At 43.9% G+C, this 15112-nt stretch overlaps 1 protein-coding gene across 41 annotated transcripts in view; it reads right to left on the reverse strand.

Annotated features, from left to right (window-relative positions):
• LOC105281370 (microtubule-actin cross-linking factor 1) overlaps positions 1–15112 on the reverse strand; it is a 104968-nt gene that overhangs the window by 11365 nt on the left and 78491 nt on the right. For 32 of the 41 annotated variants that reach the window (XR_894301.3, XM_026968680.1, XM_026968678.1 and 29 more), the window contains 17 exons: positions 14886–15109; positions 14018–14809; positions 13077–13927; positions 12539–12828; positions 11412–12455; positions 10562–11039; positions 10311–10480; positions 9417–10238; positions 6494–9315; positions 6278–6289; positions 3698–5822; positions 3345–3592; positions 2239–2316; positions 1638–1809; positions 1428–1545; positions 1120–1349; positions 893–1010 (listed from right to left, as the gene is read on the reverse strand). Coding sequence is in view for 40 of the 41 variants with exons in the window: in XM_026968680.1 (XP_026824481.1) it covers positions 893–1010; positions 1120–1349; positions 1428–1545; positions 1638–1809; positions 2239–2316; positions 3345–3592; positions 3698–5822; positions 6278–6289; positions 6494–9315; positions 9417–10238; positions 10311–10480; positions 10562–11039; positions 11412–12455; positions 12539–12828; positions 13077–13927; positions 14018–14809; positions 14886–15109 (10594 nt within the window). In the remaining variant the exon portion in view is untranslated. The remainder of the gene's footprint in view (positions 1–892; positions 1011–1119; positions 1350–1427; positions 1546–1637; positions 1810–2238; positions 2317–3344; positions 3593–3697; positions 5823–6277; positions 6290–6493; positions 9316–9416; positions 10239–10310; positions 10481–10561; positions 11040–11411; positions 12456–12538; positions 12829–13076; positions 13928–14017; positions 14810–14885; positions 15110–15112) is intronic. The other 9 variants (XM_026968695.1, XM_026968693.1, XM_026968694.1 and 6 more) reach the window with 3 other exon arrangements.

Here is a 15112-nt window from a genome sequence, read left to right on the forward strand (position 1 = left end):
ATCATCATCATCATGCATCCTGTAAATAGCGCGAACATGAAACATGTAAAATAGAAAACGATACAGATCGCCAATAATAAAAAAACCTTTCCGATCGATCCTTTTGCTCCGTAACACGACAAGCCAACGAACTAAACCAATATGTATATGGCAGAAAGATTGTTACTAGATAAGCAAAAGCAATAAAACCAGCGGGTACGCATACGCTACCCTCAACTGTCCGTTAAATGTTAAACATGTCCAGTTACGGCTATGTAAATATTCAATTAATAGTAATGTTAATACCTCAGGAGTCGAGATCATATTATTACGTTTTTAGTATCAGAATAACACGACATACAAATGTACGTCGAATTAACGTTCGAGTATGCTTTCGTTAATGACAATGAATTTCTCACAGATAGTATTACATCCCTATATTCGATGCAACAAAGCAAATTAATATTAATCGATTAATATGAAGTAACAACAATGGGAACAAAAACAAAATGTTAACACATGGTTGTTATTAACGATAACAAATACTCAAAAATATGTTGTTTTCGACAATTAGAAATATTAAAAGTAAATGGGAACGCAACTTAATTAATTGCCTCTTAGGGGGAGGGATAGGGATAAGGAGACAGACTACAGAAATTTCCTGTCGAAAGTTATTTCAATTGCTTGCAATGAAGGAGCAATTTATCTCGCAAATGTATCTCGTACATAACAACTGAATTGTTCGACCAATTACACGTTTTCTCTCGGAAAACTGTCACTTTCTTTTCCCTTATTGACAGTAAAAATTATGAACAGAAACAAGTGCATTTAATTAATGCGATTTATCTGAGTCTAATTTCGGATTGCCTAAAAATATCGCGTGACTCAAAAATAATGTCTAGCAAATACTTACCGCGGCATGGATCGTTCTTCAGAAGGAATTCGTCTAGCGCTACCCAGCCTCCACCGACGCGTACCATAACAGTGGACCGTAAGATTCGAACCAATCGCAACTTCTGACTGTCACCAAACTGCAATTTTACAATGAAAATTGTTACGATTAAAACAAAATTAACAAGTAAATATTTCTACGCGACGATCTGTCATCAAGTTATCAGTTGTCGCTGTCGCATCACATACCCTGTATTTCCCTTCGCCAACTTGGAACACACGGAACTTCTGGCGACAGGTACACAGCATGACCAACCGCTTGACTTCATCGTGTATCTTGTCTGTGTCATTGTACGTACGTCGCTCCTCCCAATCAGGTCGCAAAGCAGCGATGAATTCTTTCCAGTCGATTAATCCTTCGCCGTGACGATCGAATAGATCAGCAACAGCGCCCATTTCCAGACGAGAAGTCTCAAATTCTGTTAATTAGTGAAATAAAATATTAGATATGTATTATAAGCATTTTCTTATTTAGCATAAAATAAATCATGTCATACTGGTGTTCATAATTCCTTGAATAAAGTCCTCCCTCGGTATGAGTCCGTCGTTATTCTTATCCATCTTCCTGAATAGATCAGTCAGCCTGGATTTCTTATGATTCATGAATTTCAGGAACTGCAAGTAAAAGATAAAAATTGCATGTAGATTGTAATAATTGACAAGAAAATAAAATATAGAAAATTAAGAATCTCTGCCGTAAACCTTACCCGCTTGCGCCAATCCTCCCAGCTAAAGTTGGCAACACGATCCAGCTCTTGAATGTAATTATATTTGTCTTGCAGACGACGTTGGCGTTCCCATGCTAGCATCCAAACGTGGCGCCATTTATCCCAGAGCAACTTAACCCTCGGACTACGGAATTCTGGTTCAGCTCCCTTGCTGCTTGCAAGAAAAAATGTTTGTGTAAAATAAACATGTATGTGCATACCTTTAACATAAAAATTAAAACCGTTACCTCATGACTAATCACTAATTACTCACACAAGTTTACAGTAAGAATAAATAAAAGATGATAGTCAAATATAATATTCACGAATAAAATAAAGAAAAATACAAAGAAACCTTAGATTACATAAAACCCATTTTAGAAAACTGAAAACTTCACACTTCCAAAACAAACGATCTCATGAATAGCAACAGTTCGTCAAACCCAATCACATTTCATCCCATAAAAGAACAAGAGTCCCATTACCGAGTCATTAGTTACTCGTATGACATGTTGTCGTACAGTAAACACAGTAATGCCTGTATGAATCAGATGAAAATCGGAACGTAAAATGAACTCAAATAAGAATGAACATAACGAACCTTCCTTTGGGTGGGAAGCGTGGACCAATGTGCGGCAACGAAAGGTCTGGCGTTCTGTCACGACCTGGGCTGCCTCGGCTAAACAGGAACATGCGTCACATCACTCAAACACTTTCTACTAAATAAGGCATCTATAAGACGTTCTTCGACGTGCTGCGTCTCGATACAGCAGTCTTCATAAATTGTTTTATGCGAGTATCAGACTGTAGAATACGGAACTAGCAAACATTTTTAAATACATAATTCTCGCGTGTGTCAAATGTATCAAAATTACATTTAATATAAAAATCAGTTCTGCTAAAGATCAATTTCATCTTGTGTTGCAACAAAATTGTTAATCATGACGATGTCTTAAGCTATGTGTATGAGATCACGATGATGTCACATGTGACACAAAATACAAAGTAAAGACATTGTGTGAATGGCTTTTTAACACAGTGCTGACATCGTCAACATCAAAAATTATGAACATTGCAAAGAGAAGCAAGTGTATTAATACATTGATGTTGCTAACTTGAATAGTTTTGTATCATTCAGTACTGTGCAAACAAGAAAAATATGATAATGTGTTTTGAGCGCAGAAATATTATCTACAAAGAAATGTGTCTACTAAATCACAGACATACTTACGAACAGGCTACGCAATTAAGCAATGTATTTTACATGTGTTATAATGAGCAACGCACCTTTGTTTACGAGGTTGAGGCTGCTCATGCTCGCTATCCTGATAGAGATCCTTACTGAAATTCGATTGCAAAAGCCACATATCATGCAACAGTTAAATACACAATACACAAAATTCAATACGTAAAAAGCAACGTGAAAAATTACAAGCAACTGGCAACGTGAAAGATTCTCGTTATTCACTCGCACACGGTCATCTGAAATTATATCTAAATTATCACTATAGTTGCAATGTGCACAATAAAGCTCGTGAAACAAACTGAAATAATTAATTAAATGCACGAATACACGAATGCACAAATGTAACTAGATTCAAACAAAATCTAATGATTTGAACACAGAGCAAGCATAATAAGACGATGCTTTGTATGTTACATGTATGAAAATATGTTTTACAAATAAATCTTTCCGACAATACGTACATAGGCGCTGGTGATCTAACTTTCGATATCTTTCTTGTATCCTTTATCGGTTTAATCTGCCGAGCCTTGCATACGCGGTCGACCTCGTTCTGTCTTCGGCTGGTATTCTCCATGAACTCTCTGTGATCCGCGATAAGCATTTCAAGCGTAGCCCTATCGTCCGGCAATGGTTCCGCTTCCAGAGCGTTCAAAGTATTCTCCAAACCTACGAGCCAAGCTAACAGCTCCTCGAGAAGATTGTCGAGATCCTAAAAATGTACGAATAATGTCGATTTTTTCCACAAGACAATATATATATTATGATATTATGCAATTTATATAATATATAGTACGGATTGTAACAGAAAAATTACCTGTAATCCCTGCATATGATCCTGCAATCTCTGGTTCCTCTGATAAGCCCATGTCGCCACTTCTTCCCATCTGGACTGAATAATGGTGATCCATTGTTTGATAACGGCGGCGCCATCGGCATGCGCCTTTGCGAGAATGCTATGTGCCAGCTCTAACGTATGATCTTTCTCAATCTCCTTAGCCTGCAGCTCGCGAAGGAATCTCTCGTGCTCCATCAGTTGATTCCTGCTCTCTTGCTCGTCCTCTGGTAGCGGTCCGGCAAATCGCAACTTCATTTCCGCGTCACTCAACCATTCAAGCAACACGTGAACGGCCTTGTGAAGCCGCTCAGCTTCTCTCAGAGCTTCCTCCAGCTGTAGAGACTTCCTCGACGAGAGACTGGTCACTCTATCCCAAAGACTGTTCAATTCACCCAGTTGCGATCTGATCATTGAAGCGTCCTCGATGGAGGCTTTAGATTCCAACTCACGGCCAGTCTTAATAACGGATTCCATCTGCGAGGCACGTGACTCCAGATCTTTTTCGAAAGCCTTGTGCTGCTCCACTAAATTGGTAACGGTATCCAGATCGCCGTAAAGCGGTTCAGTGGCAGCGAGGTACCTCTCAGTCTTGCTCAGCCACTCCAACAACGCCTGAATCGCATCTTTGAACTGTCCGGAGAACAGCAAAGCTTCCTCCAGCTTCCTCTGCCGATCCACGCATTTACCGCAGACTGTGGTCCATTTGTTCTTCAACTCGTTTAATAATTCTCTCAAGGCGGGTTCGTCGGTCTTTGGCGCCTTGTCCTTCAACATCTTGCCGTTCTTCATAGTAGTATCGTACGTGCTTTGCTTGGCACTTAGCGCCTTCTGTATCTCCCGATGTTTATTAAGGCGCGACTTAATCTTGTCCGGATCATTGCCGCCAAGTCCATCGGCAGCGACTTCGTCCAACATCCTCTCGGTATCGTCCAACCAATTCATCAGATTCGACCAGCTGTCGTGGAACTCTCTAGCCTCCTTGTAACCATGATCCAGAGCCCTCGTTCTTTCGGCTGATTTGGAGACCACTCGTTCCCACCTATGTTGTACGCTAACGAGCAAGTTTCTTATAAGAATCACGTCCTGCTTCTGAGAAAAGTATTTGAGATGGGTTCCCTTTTTGTCGAGATTCAACATAGTCTCGCGATGGACACCAACGTCCTTCTGGAATGCCTTGTGCTCCTCGATTTGTTGCAATATCGTTTCCATAACTCTGGAGACGGGTTTGAGGTTCAGTAGAATCTTTTCGGCGTTGGTCAACCAATCAACAAAGGCCCGCAATGCGTCGTCGAACTCGGTAGCTTCTTTCAGGGCGATTTCCAACTTTATCTTCTTATCGCTGGCGCGCGCAAGCACGTTGTCCCACTTCTGTTTCAACGTACGCAGATTGTGATTCAACCCACCGGCGCTAGTAACGTCCGCTTTCTTCAAGTATTCTTGTCCTTGCTGCAATACCGTCTCAACCTTCGGACGATTTTGTTCCAGTTCGTTGTACGTTTGCATGAAGCGTTGCAACTGATCAGATGCAGTTTCGGGCAGACCACCGACCGGTTTAGAACTTACTATCATGTTATCTACATCACCCAACCACGACAGCAAATCTTGTATCTCGGCAGTGAAGGATTGCGCCTCTCGTAAAGCGTCTTCCAGTTCTCGTTGACGATCGGCAGCGCGTTGTAACAGATCTCGCCAACGACGATTCAAAGTGCCTAGCTTGTCAGCCGTGGTAGATGCTTCCGCGGTGCCTTTTCCATCCTCGATCAATTGGCGACCAGCATCATTTAACGTATCAACACTTGTCTGATGAGCTTGTATGTCGTTCACCAAAACTTTTAGTTTAGCCAACTCAACTTCAATCACTTGCGGATCGCCAGCTACTGGCCTGAGATTATCCAATGTCTTGTCAGTTTTCTCGATCCATACCAATAACTCGTCTAAAGCATGTTGGAATTGACCCAGTCGTAGCAGTGCGTTCTCCAACAACCGTTGCCTCTCCACCAAACCTCGTAATAATCCATCCCATCGTCTGTTCACGGCGCCAAGCGGTTCCTTGATGGCTGCTGCTTGTTCGGAAGAGGTCCTCTCCGTTAATTCGGCTGCTTGTCTAGATACGGAAAGACAATAATGTTAGAAAATATATTTTTCTTGATATTACGCAGCCACACGTATGCCGCTATGTACGCTTGTACCATAAAACATTGAACACCACAGCTACAGGGAGGATGGGTATAAAAATTCCAATGAGTGTAACTACCGGAGATATTAATATCAACTGGATATTAATCACTGCCGCTTCCACATTATTTCTGTCAAAAATATAAATCGTATTATCGTCTACGAATTCTCGTATTGGTTGCTCTCGATCAACCACCTGCATGCGGCTGAGTAATTTGCCTTTGGGGCATAAAAGGCAGAAGGAATCCGATTAAATGTGTAACATAAATTGTTAAGGGGCTGCAAGATTATTAAATTAAACTAAACGGGGCGGGGAGACACGTTCAGAACAACATGAAGCCATGCTCTAACTACCAGCGACAACACAGAGAGAGATTGACTTGCCTTGTCAGACTCCTATTGTTCGGGAACCGGCGCAGAGAAACAGAAATTGGGATTAGAATTTACGATTTTTTTCGAAGGTCTCAAATCGCATATCAAATCGCACATCATAATTCTCGGGTGGGAATTACAACAAAGGGGACAACGCTACGCACTGAGATCTTTGTAACGCTATTAAACGCAGGTAAACTGAACTTTCATTTAAAACCTAATCGTCACCTGTTTAACGCCTCGACCTTCACCATGTGTGGATCCACCTCGGCTTTGAAATTGGCTAGTTGCTTGATCTGTTTCTTGACCTCATCGATATCGCTGCCGAGCGGGCCCATATCCGCGAATCTATCCTCAGCTTCCTGCAAGAATTCTAACAGATTTTGCAGTGTCTCGTGGAACTCCATTGCCTTCTCCATGGCGTCGATCAGATTCTCCTCGCGCCTGGCGTACAACGCCGTAACGTTATCCCAAGCTTGATCCAAGTCCTCAATGTGCTTTCGTACTTCAGGTTTGTCCGGTTCACCACACAAACCCATCAGTTCGTGTCCCGATGCTCTGACTTGTTCAACATCCGGCTTGGTCTGATCGATCTCGTGCCTGATCTCCTGTAACGCTACTTGTTGTTGCTGAATGGCAGCCGGTTGAGCGGCTGGTGGTGCCTGTCCGGCGAGCGCGTCCTGTAGTTCCCTCAAGGTAGCCATCACACCATTCAATTCTGCCCAGAATTTCTCGGCGACAGCCAAAGTGTCATCCAAGGTGCGACCACGATCGGTCGTGGCTTTCTGCACATCCGTCCATAATTTGTTGAGCTTATCCAGCTTGCGTTTAATGTCTTTCACCGCCGGGTCGGCCCTGTTGCCAGCTTTGCTAATTACATCGTCCGCGGCTTTCTTCACGGCTGCATAAGCTTCGGATCTTTGGGCAAGATCATCCGCTAATGCGGCATTCTCCTCCATCTGATCACGCAAACGAGGCGGGTGAGCACTAATCGGTTCCGCTCCATTCACCTGATCAGCAGTGGAAGATAGCGCTCGTAACATGCCCTCCAATTTGTCGGAGAATTGCGAAGACTCCTGCAACGCTTGTTCCAGAGCTTGTTGCCGGCCTCGCAATTCAGCTCTCAACGCAGCATAGCGAGCGTTATCATTGTCCAGAATATCCTGCACTTTCATGCCCTCCTCCTCGTTGCACAATTTGATAAGAGCCTCGCCGGTTTTATTCAGCTTCTCCACCAGTGGCTTGTGTTCGTTGATGCTTTGTATGAGAAGCTCGTTCTTGTCCTGTTGCATCGCTATCAAGTCGGGACGCAGCGCGGGCATCGGTAACATAGCGATTTGTTGTTCAGCCTCCTCGAGCCAGCTGACCAAGCCAGCGTGGGTGTCGCGAAGATGCTCGGCCAATGGTAGAGCTTGTTCCAGAGCTCCCAGTCTATCCGTAGACAGAGCTGATACAATTTCCATTGTTTCGCGTAGGTCTTCCATCTTGTCTCTGATCGTAGATGTGTCTTCGTGCTGAGTATTCTCGCGTATTACCTTTTTCGCTGTCGAGATAACATCTCGCACTCTACCCTTTTGGCTGGATATGTCATCGTTGAGCGCTTTATGCTCCTTCAGTTGCACTCGGATAATTTCAGGTTCGCTGCTAGGCGGTTCAGCTTCTCGCAGTTGATTGTCCACCTCTCTGAACCAGTCGAGCAGATCGTCGATATCGCCGATCACCTCCAAGGAACGCTGCTTACTCAATTGAATTCTCTCCGCTTTCCTCTGAATCTGCTCGGCGATCGCGTCGAATCGCCGGTTATCTCTAGTCACGAGGCCTTCGATAGTCGCAGCACCCTCTCCCGGCGATATTTGGCACAATTGCGGTCCCACTGCGTTAATTTTATCCAAAACGGGTCTATATTCTGATATCTCCATCTCGAGCCGGATAATCTCCTCTTCGCGAGGTTCGGCGCACTGCAAAGCGGACTCTGCACCCTGCATCCAATCCATCAATCGATTGTGATTATCGTGGAATTGCTGCACTAACGGTAAGGACTCCTCAGCGTGTTTCAGAAGATCCGAACCGCGCGTGACAAGATCGTTGAATCGCCGTTGCAGGGAGTCCAGCTTGTCCTTCAATTGAAGCGCTTCATCGCTCGAGATGTGTTTCATGAGTTCCAGGCCGCAATCCACAGTGCTGTCAACTTCTGTTTGCCGCTTGGAGACCTGTTCCGTAAGATTCGCAAGGTCTTCCATTTGCTGCAGCAACTTGTCTCTATGCACCGCTAGAATACGATATTTCGACAATCGGATCTCCATATCCTCCATCCATGCTTGTAAGCTTTGGTACGTGAGAACCAAGTGGCGCAGACCTTGTCGCGAACGCTGCAGCAAGCTGCCAAGAGCCTCGGATCGCTCGACCAATGCTGCATATCTGTCAGCTGCGTCCTGAAGTTTATCGGCCAATGTGCTAGCTTCGTCTTCGCCCACGAGCGACATTAGTTGGCTGGCTATTTCCGTGAGCTCGCTAAAGTCTGGCTTCTTCGATATGATGTCCTCGTGGAGAATATCATGCTCCCTAATACGTTGCTGTATCTTCTCCTCGTCGGTAGGGACTAACTCCATATCCCTGATTTTCTTCTCCGTCTTGTCCAGCCAGATAGCAAGAGGTACCAATTTGTCTTGGAATCGTTTTGCCACCGCCATTGCCTGTTCGAGAGCGTCCATTCTCTCCGCAGCGCTTTCCGTTAGATTATCAAATCTGCCCACCAGATCGTTCAATTGTTTTTCGATGGCCTTGCGTTCCTTCGGGTCTGCATCGGCAGCTACCTCCCGTCCCATGTTGTAAAGAGACGACATAGAGTTTTGACGATCCAACAGCATCTTCTTCAGGAACTTCTGTTCTTGCAGCTGCGCTTTTACGACCTTATAATCCGAGGACGGCGGTTTTTGATTCGACACCATCTCTTCCGTATCGGTCAACCACTTCTCTAAACCATCCAAGGCCTCTTGGAACTTGCCAGATTGCAGTAATCCAACATCTAATTTGCGATCCCGCTCATTCAACTAAAAAAAAACAAGTTTTTAATTAAATGTTTTCTTTAATAAAATTCTAAGATAATTATTAGATACAAATTCTTCAAATCCTTCAATTTACTAATGCTTACCTTGTCTTTCAAATCGTTCCATCTCTCATTCATTTTATCAACATCCCTCTCAATATTGCTAGTATTGACATCTCGTCCTACAGTTTGTATAAGACCTTGGCCCAGCGCGTTACATTCATCGACAGCGTGTGCCAGTGGTTCGATCTTGTTAACTTTGAGAGCCCTGAAGTCTTCTTGCTGAGCTTTGATAGAATCCACTTCTGATCCGACAGGCTTGAACCTCCTAACTTGTTCATTCGCGTCGTTAATGCCCTCCATTACGTTCGCATGTAACTGATAGAACTCTTGCAACTTGTTTAAGGTTGAAATGAGTTCCTCCTCTCTGGTACGAGCGCGTTCATCTAGTTTACCAATTTGTCGTTTAAATCCGTCAACCTGACCTCTGGTTGCCACAGCGTCAGCAGCGAAACCATAATCAACTAAACGTTCGCCACGATTCGCAAGATCGCTGATCTCTTCGTAGAGTTTACTAATTCTGCTGATGACTTTAGCGATATCCTCCAGCTGGCCTCGCACAATCTTGATTTCTCTACCAGGCGCTTTCATGGAGTCTAGATCCTTCTCGAGAGCAGACAGATGTTGGCTAATCAATTTTGCCTGATCGTTGAATTGTGCGACGGCTGTTGCTGCGCTTTGCAGCTCGTTACATCGGTCGTCCAGTTTCGCTTGTAAGTCATTAATGCGATCAGTAACGCTGTCGATTTCGTCTTGCAGATGCGTCGCATCTACACCTTGCTCGCCGGCTTTGTTGACAAGATCGTTGGCTTGTTGCCTCACGCATTGCAAAGGTTTCTTCAAGCTCGTTGTTTCCTCTCGTAAAGCCTGAAAATTTTATGTATTAATTAGTATGCATTTCGCATTTCTATTTTGCGAATGTAGCAGCAAGCAAATTACCTTTATTCTATCGAGAAGTTTTGGATCTTTAGCAGCTCCACCAAGAGCGTCATGTGAAGCCAACTTGTCTTCACATCGCTGTAAACCGTGTTGCAAATCGCGCAAGTTCTCATTGAAGTCCATCAGATGACGTGCGGTATCTTCCAAAGATTGCGTTCTAGACAACAAGTCTGCAAGAAATTACGACATTGTGATATCAACATTCTACAAATCACCATAAAATATGATATCATATGAGTAGTCGAATGTACCGTTGTTTAATTTATCCCATCTAGTCTTCATAGCACTGAGCTCATTCTTTACGTTTTGTTTGTCGATGTCGCAGGCTCCGACAAATGTCTCGCCAAGCGTCTTGTTATTCTCGTATTCTCCAGAGTGCTTCCACACTTCATTCCTGAACGATGACAACTCCTTCAGTTGCTTCTCGATGTCCTTGCGTCTGAAGGAGGTGGGGATCAAACTATCCAATTTGTCTTCAGCTTGTCGAAGCCACGGCAGGAAGACGTCCTGAGCTTTGTAATATTTCTTGCAATGCTCTGCGCAGGTTTGTAGTCTCGTATGCCTCTCGACGGTATCCTTCTTGAGGCGATCCCATTGCGATTGCATCTTATCCAAGTCACGTTGAAGAGAACGGTTTTCCGCTTTCTGAGATCGAGCGAGCATGTCGCGTCCTTTGTTTAGTAGCATTATGACTTCATGCTCTTTACCCATTACATTTCGATACACAGGCTAAAAATAATATGATGATTTTATTAAGACTAGTGCAACACAGGCGCGCGCTATTTTATTTTTCAATACTAATAATGTTTTCGAATAATAATATTCATCTATTATTTATTATATGCACAATTATCACACTCTACCAAATTGTTAACCTCCACGCGAATACAGCCGCGCGATGGTAATCGAAACTGAACATAACGCACAACGCGAATCGAGATAACCAATCGGCGTCGCGGAAAAGAGGCAACAATGATTTCGATTTTATTTAACACGGCTTTTTTAAAAGTGGATAAATAATAAATAATAAAATTGACAAAAGATGTAAAATTTATAGAAATGGTAAAAAAGAATAGAAATTTTTTGAATATTTATACACACCTCATGATGATCAAGTTGCTGTTGCAAAATTTCCCTGTCAGCGGACACCAGCAACTTTTCAGACATATTGCCAAGTTCATCCGCGAGCCACCCGAGAGTTCTGCTACAGGAAGCCTCGAACTGTCTTCCATCTCGGAGATTTCCTTCGATTTCAGCTTTCCTGTGATCCAACTTCTTCTGCAAGTTGTTATACATCTTGCCAACTGTGGCGAGTTTTCCTTGAATCTCCGATTTCGATGCTGGATCACTGAGAACCTCGCATAGTTGCGCACCGGCCATCTCCGCGTCCGCTAACAATGGTCTTTGACCTTCCAGTTGCCTCTCCAAATTCTCGATCTTGCGAAGCTGCTCCTCAGGATCTTTTTCAAGCGTTAGCTCGTCCAAATTGTCGGAAATTCCTTGCAAGGCATCCCGCAATCGATTAAGACTAGCGTCAAACTCGCGACTGGTATCTACGGCATCTCCCAAACTCTGCGCTCTTTCATCTAATCTTGCCATTTGATCCGCCCATCTCTGCAAAATACTCTGCAGTTTCGCGTTTATCTTTTGTCCATCTGAAGAAGCTATGGAAATTGTGATTAGAATGCTCTCTCCGACTTGTACTAGATGATCCAATTGCGGTTGCTGAGTCCTGAATTCTTCTCGCAAGACCTGTACTTGCTGCACCTGACTCGCAACCATGCGTGGGTCGGATGAAATGGGTCCCAAGGCGCCCAGCATTCGCTCTTTAGCGCCGAGCCACGAATTTAGAGCTTCGTACGTATCGTAGAAGTCTTTAATATCTTCTAAGAATTTAATTCTGTCCTTGCATCTGTCTGATATTGATCTCCATCGACTGGCAACATCTTCCATCTCGTCGTTCAGCCTATCGACACCGTCTGCTCCCTTTTTACGTCTGACCAAATCACGCACCTGTGTACGAGTACTGTCCAGTAGAGATTGCTTCTCGTACATCTCCTCGACAAGGAGCTTGACTTGCTTGGCCGTTTTGTCCGCGTCGTCTTTTGTCGCGGGCATGCTCTCTTTAGGCAACTGCCGCTGAATCTGTTACAAACAATTTTTATGTAAAAATATCTTTACATGCACAATAGTCTAATTGAAACAAAATTTTAAAGGAATACAATTACCTTGTCCAAGAATTGAGAGAGTATTTTCAAATGATCCAGGTGTTTTTTCAACTCCTCTCTAATATTATCTAATTCTGTTTGACGATCTGATAGTCTGACGCCAAGTAATCCATATCTATGATTAATTTCCGAAAGCTGCTGCTGAACCGGTGACAATTCTTCCAGGTGGAAACCATCCTGGCTCGAGCGACGACTGCTGAATCCGCTGCTACCACCTGGGGAGACCGGACTTTGAACTGCGTAGGATTTAGTGGGTGACGGTGAACGACCGTCTTGTGACATTCGCAGTACTACAAAAAAAATGACAGAAAAAAACGATCAAACGTAACGGAAATATGATCGTGTGCTGTAAAAAGATGCATTGTGAAAGGTATATGGACTAAAATCGCTGTAACTGAGATAAGTCACGTGAACTGATAGTAACAGTTGGCTCGCAAAAGACCAAGGTTCACACACAGTTCACAGGGTAGTTTTAGTCATGCTATCAAAAAATATCTATGCAATCGCATGTGTAATAGCATCAACAATGCGACGATACCTGGTCTCTTTGTTGGGCTAGTACTGCCTCGTCGACGAGTTGGGCTCTCACCGCGCTCCTTCATCAAACTGTCATAAGCGATACCCAGGTCGTTGATCTTGTCGACCGTGTTGCCGTAATCACGATATTCTTTCTGTATCGGCTTCAGTTCCTCTTGCTGCATCTTCAGTTTGTCCAGATTTACGGCGACCGGTTCAAGACCTTGCACCTTGTTCTCCGTACGAGTGAGCCAGTCGAGCACCTGGTCTCGCAATTTTTCGTACGCCGTGTGCTGCTCAGCTCTAGATTTGCACAATCGTTGTTTCTCGTCGATCAGATTGTTCAGTTCCTTCCATTGGGATTCGAGTGCCTTGATCTTATCCCTGATTGTACCGGCTTCGGTTATATCTTTCTTAGAGATGAGGTTCTTTCCGTTGCGTATAAGATCTTCGAAGCTGCCGCGTTGATCTTCACGCATGTCGATCAACTGAGCCATCTTGGCCTCGTAGTCCGACACGTCGAGCTTGCTAAGATCTCTCGAATCCAGAATCTCCATCATGTGCGCGTACCAACTCTCAAACTTAGCTACATCTCCGAGGAATTCGTTCAGGGCTTGCGCTATCTCGTCCAGGAATTCACCGCGTCTCAAGGACTTGTCCATCAGTTTCTCAAATCTGTTTCGTACATCTTTCAACTTGTTCTTGATATGTTTGGCGACGTGCTCATTACTCGAATTAAGAAGATCCTGAGCGTTCGTCGTGATGGTATCGACGCTTAAACGATGGCTATCCAGATCCGCCTGAAGCAATCGCTGTTCTCTTTGCTGCTCTTCCAAGCGTTCCTTTTGCAAACTTGCCGGTCGTTGAAGCGATCTGCAATATGATTGACATATATAATAGATATAGGCTTAAAATGATACAAATAATATATAATTTAAAACCTGACTACATCTTAATACTTACTTAAACTGACTCTCAACGTTGTTCAGCCAGGCAACTAAACCGTCTAATGCATCTTGTACTCCTTGGCTCCTCACCAGCGCCGTGTCAAGTTCTTGACACTTCTCAGCCAAAGCGTTACTGAGTTGTTTGCACTTATCTTCCAGCGCCTTCACTGGTTCTTCGAGATCATTAACCTCCTTGATGGTGAGTTGGCCCTCCAAAGAGTGCAGCAAAGCTCGAACGCAGTGTTTAGCATTGGCGACTAGGCGCTCGTTAACAAATTCATTGTACAACGCCTTGGCTTTGTGCAATTGATCCTCCACTTGTTTCGGTTCGGCGGCGACAGGTTCGGAAATGACTCTGTGCACTTTAGGTTCGATGTCATTCAGCCATGCTCTAGCTTTATCCAGAGAGTCGTAATAATCTCTTTGTTTGCTGCCGACTCCCGACAATCTGTCCGACAAAAGATTTGCTCGGGATAGCAGATCTTTGTATCGCTCCGTCGCGTTGGTCACTTCGGCTCGTACGGGCGAGTCTTGGCTAGCTATAGGCTCCTTGTGCGGCAATCTTTGCGGCAAGCTAGTCCTGAAATCGTTGAGAACCTCGAGATATTGTTTACTTTCATCGAAAAACTTGTGTGCGGCCATTGTAATGAATCTCAGATCCGCTTGATGTGCAATCACGTCGCTGATGAAATCGCGAGTAGTATCCGTGCTGCTGCTCAGCTTGTGCAGATCGGACAAGGAACGTTCCTTATCCTCAAGTACGCTTCTGGCTTTGTCCAACCAAATGGAGAATGTTGTTAATTCATTCCTATAATAAAAAAATGAACCAATTAAATTTGAAGAACTTCCACAAATTATTCAAGAAATACAAGAACAATACTAACTTGAATTTCGACAATTCGTCTCTGGCGCCAGTGAGACGTTTCACTAACTTGTCAGTGCGATCTAACGCCTTGTCAAATCGAGTTTTTAGAGATCGACCGTTCTTCTCTAATGTAGACACTTCATCACTGGACAACACGTTGCTGCCAGTCAAGACAACTTGTCGAATTTGGTCCAAGCAAGATGAAACGGGGCGACTGTGCGATTCAAGATCTTCTTTTATTTCCTG

The sequence above is a fragment of the Ooceraea biroi genome, chromosome 3, assembly GCF_003672135.1.
Source record: "Ooceraea biroi isolate clonal line C1 chromosome 3, Obir_v5.4, whole genome shotgun sequence".
Taxonomy (NCBI): Eukaryota; Metazoa; Arthropoda; class Insecta; order Hymenoptera; family Formicidae; genus Ooceraea; species Ooceraea biroi.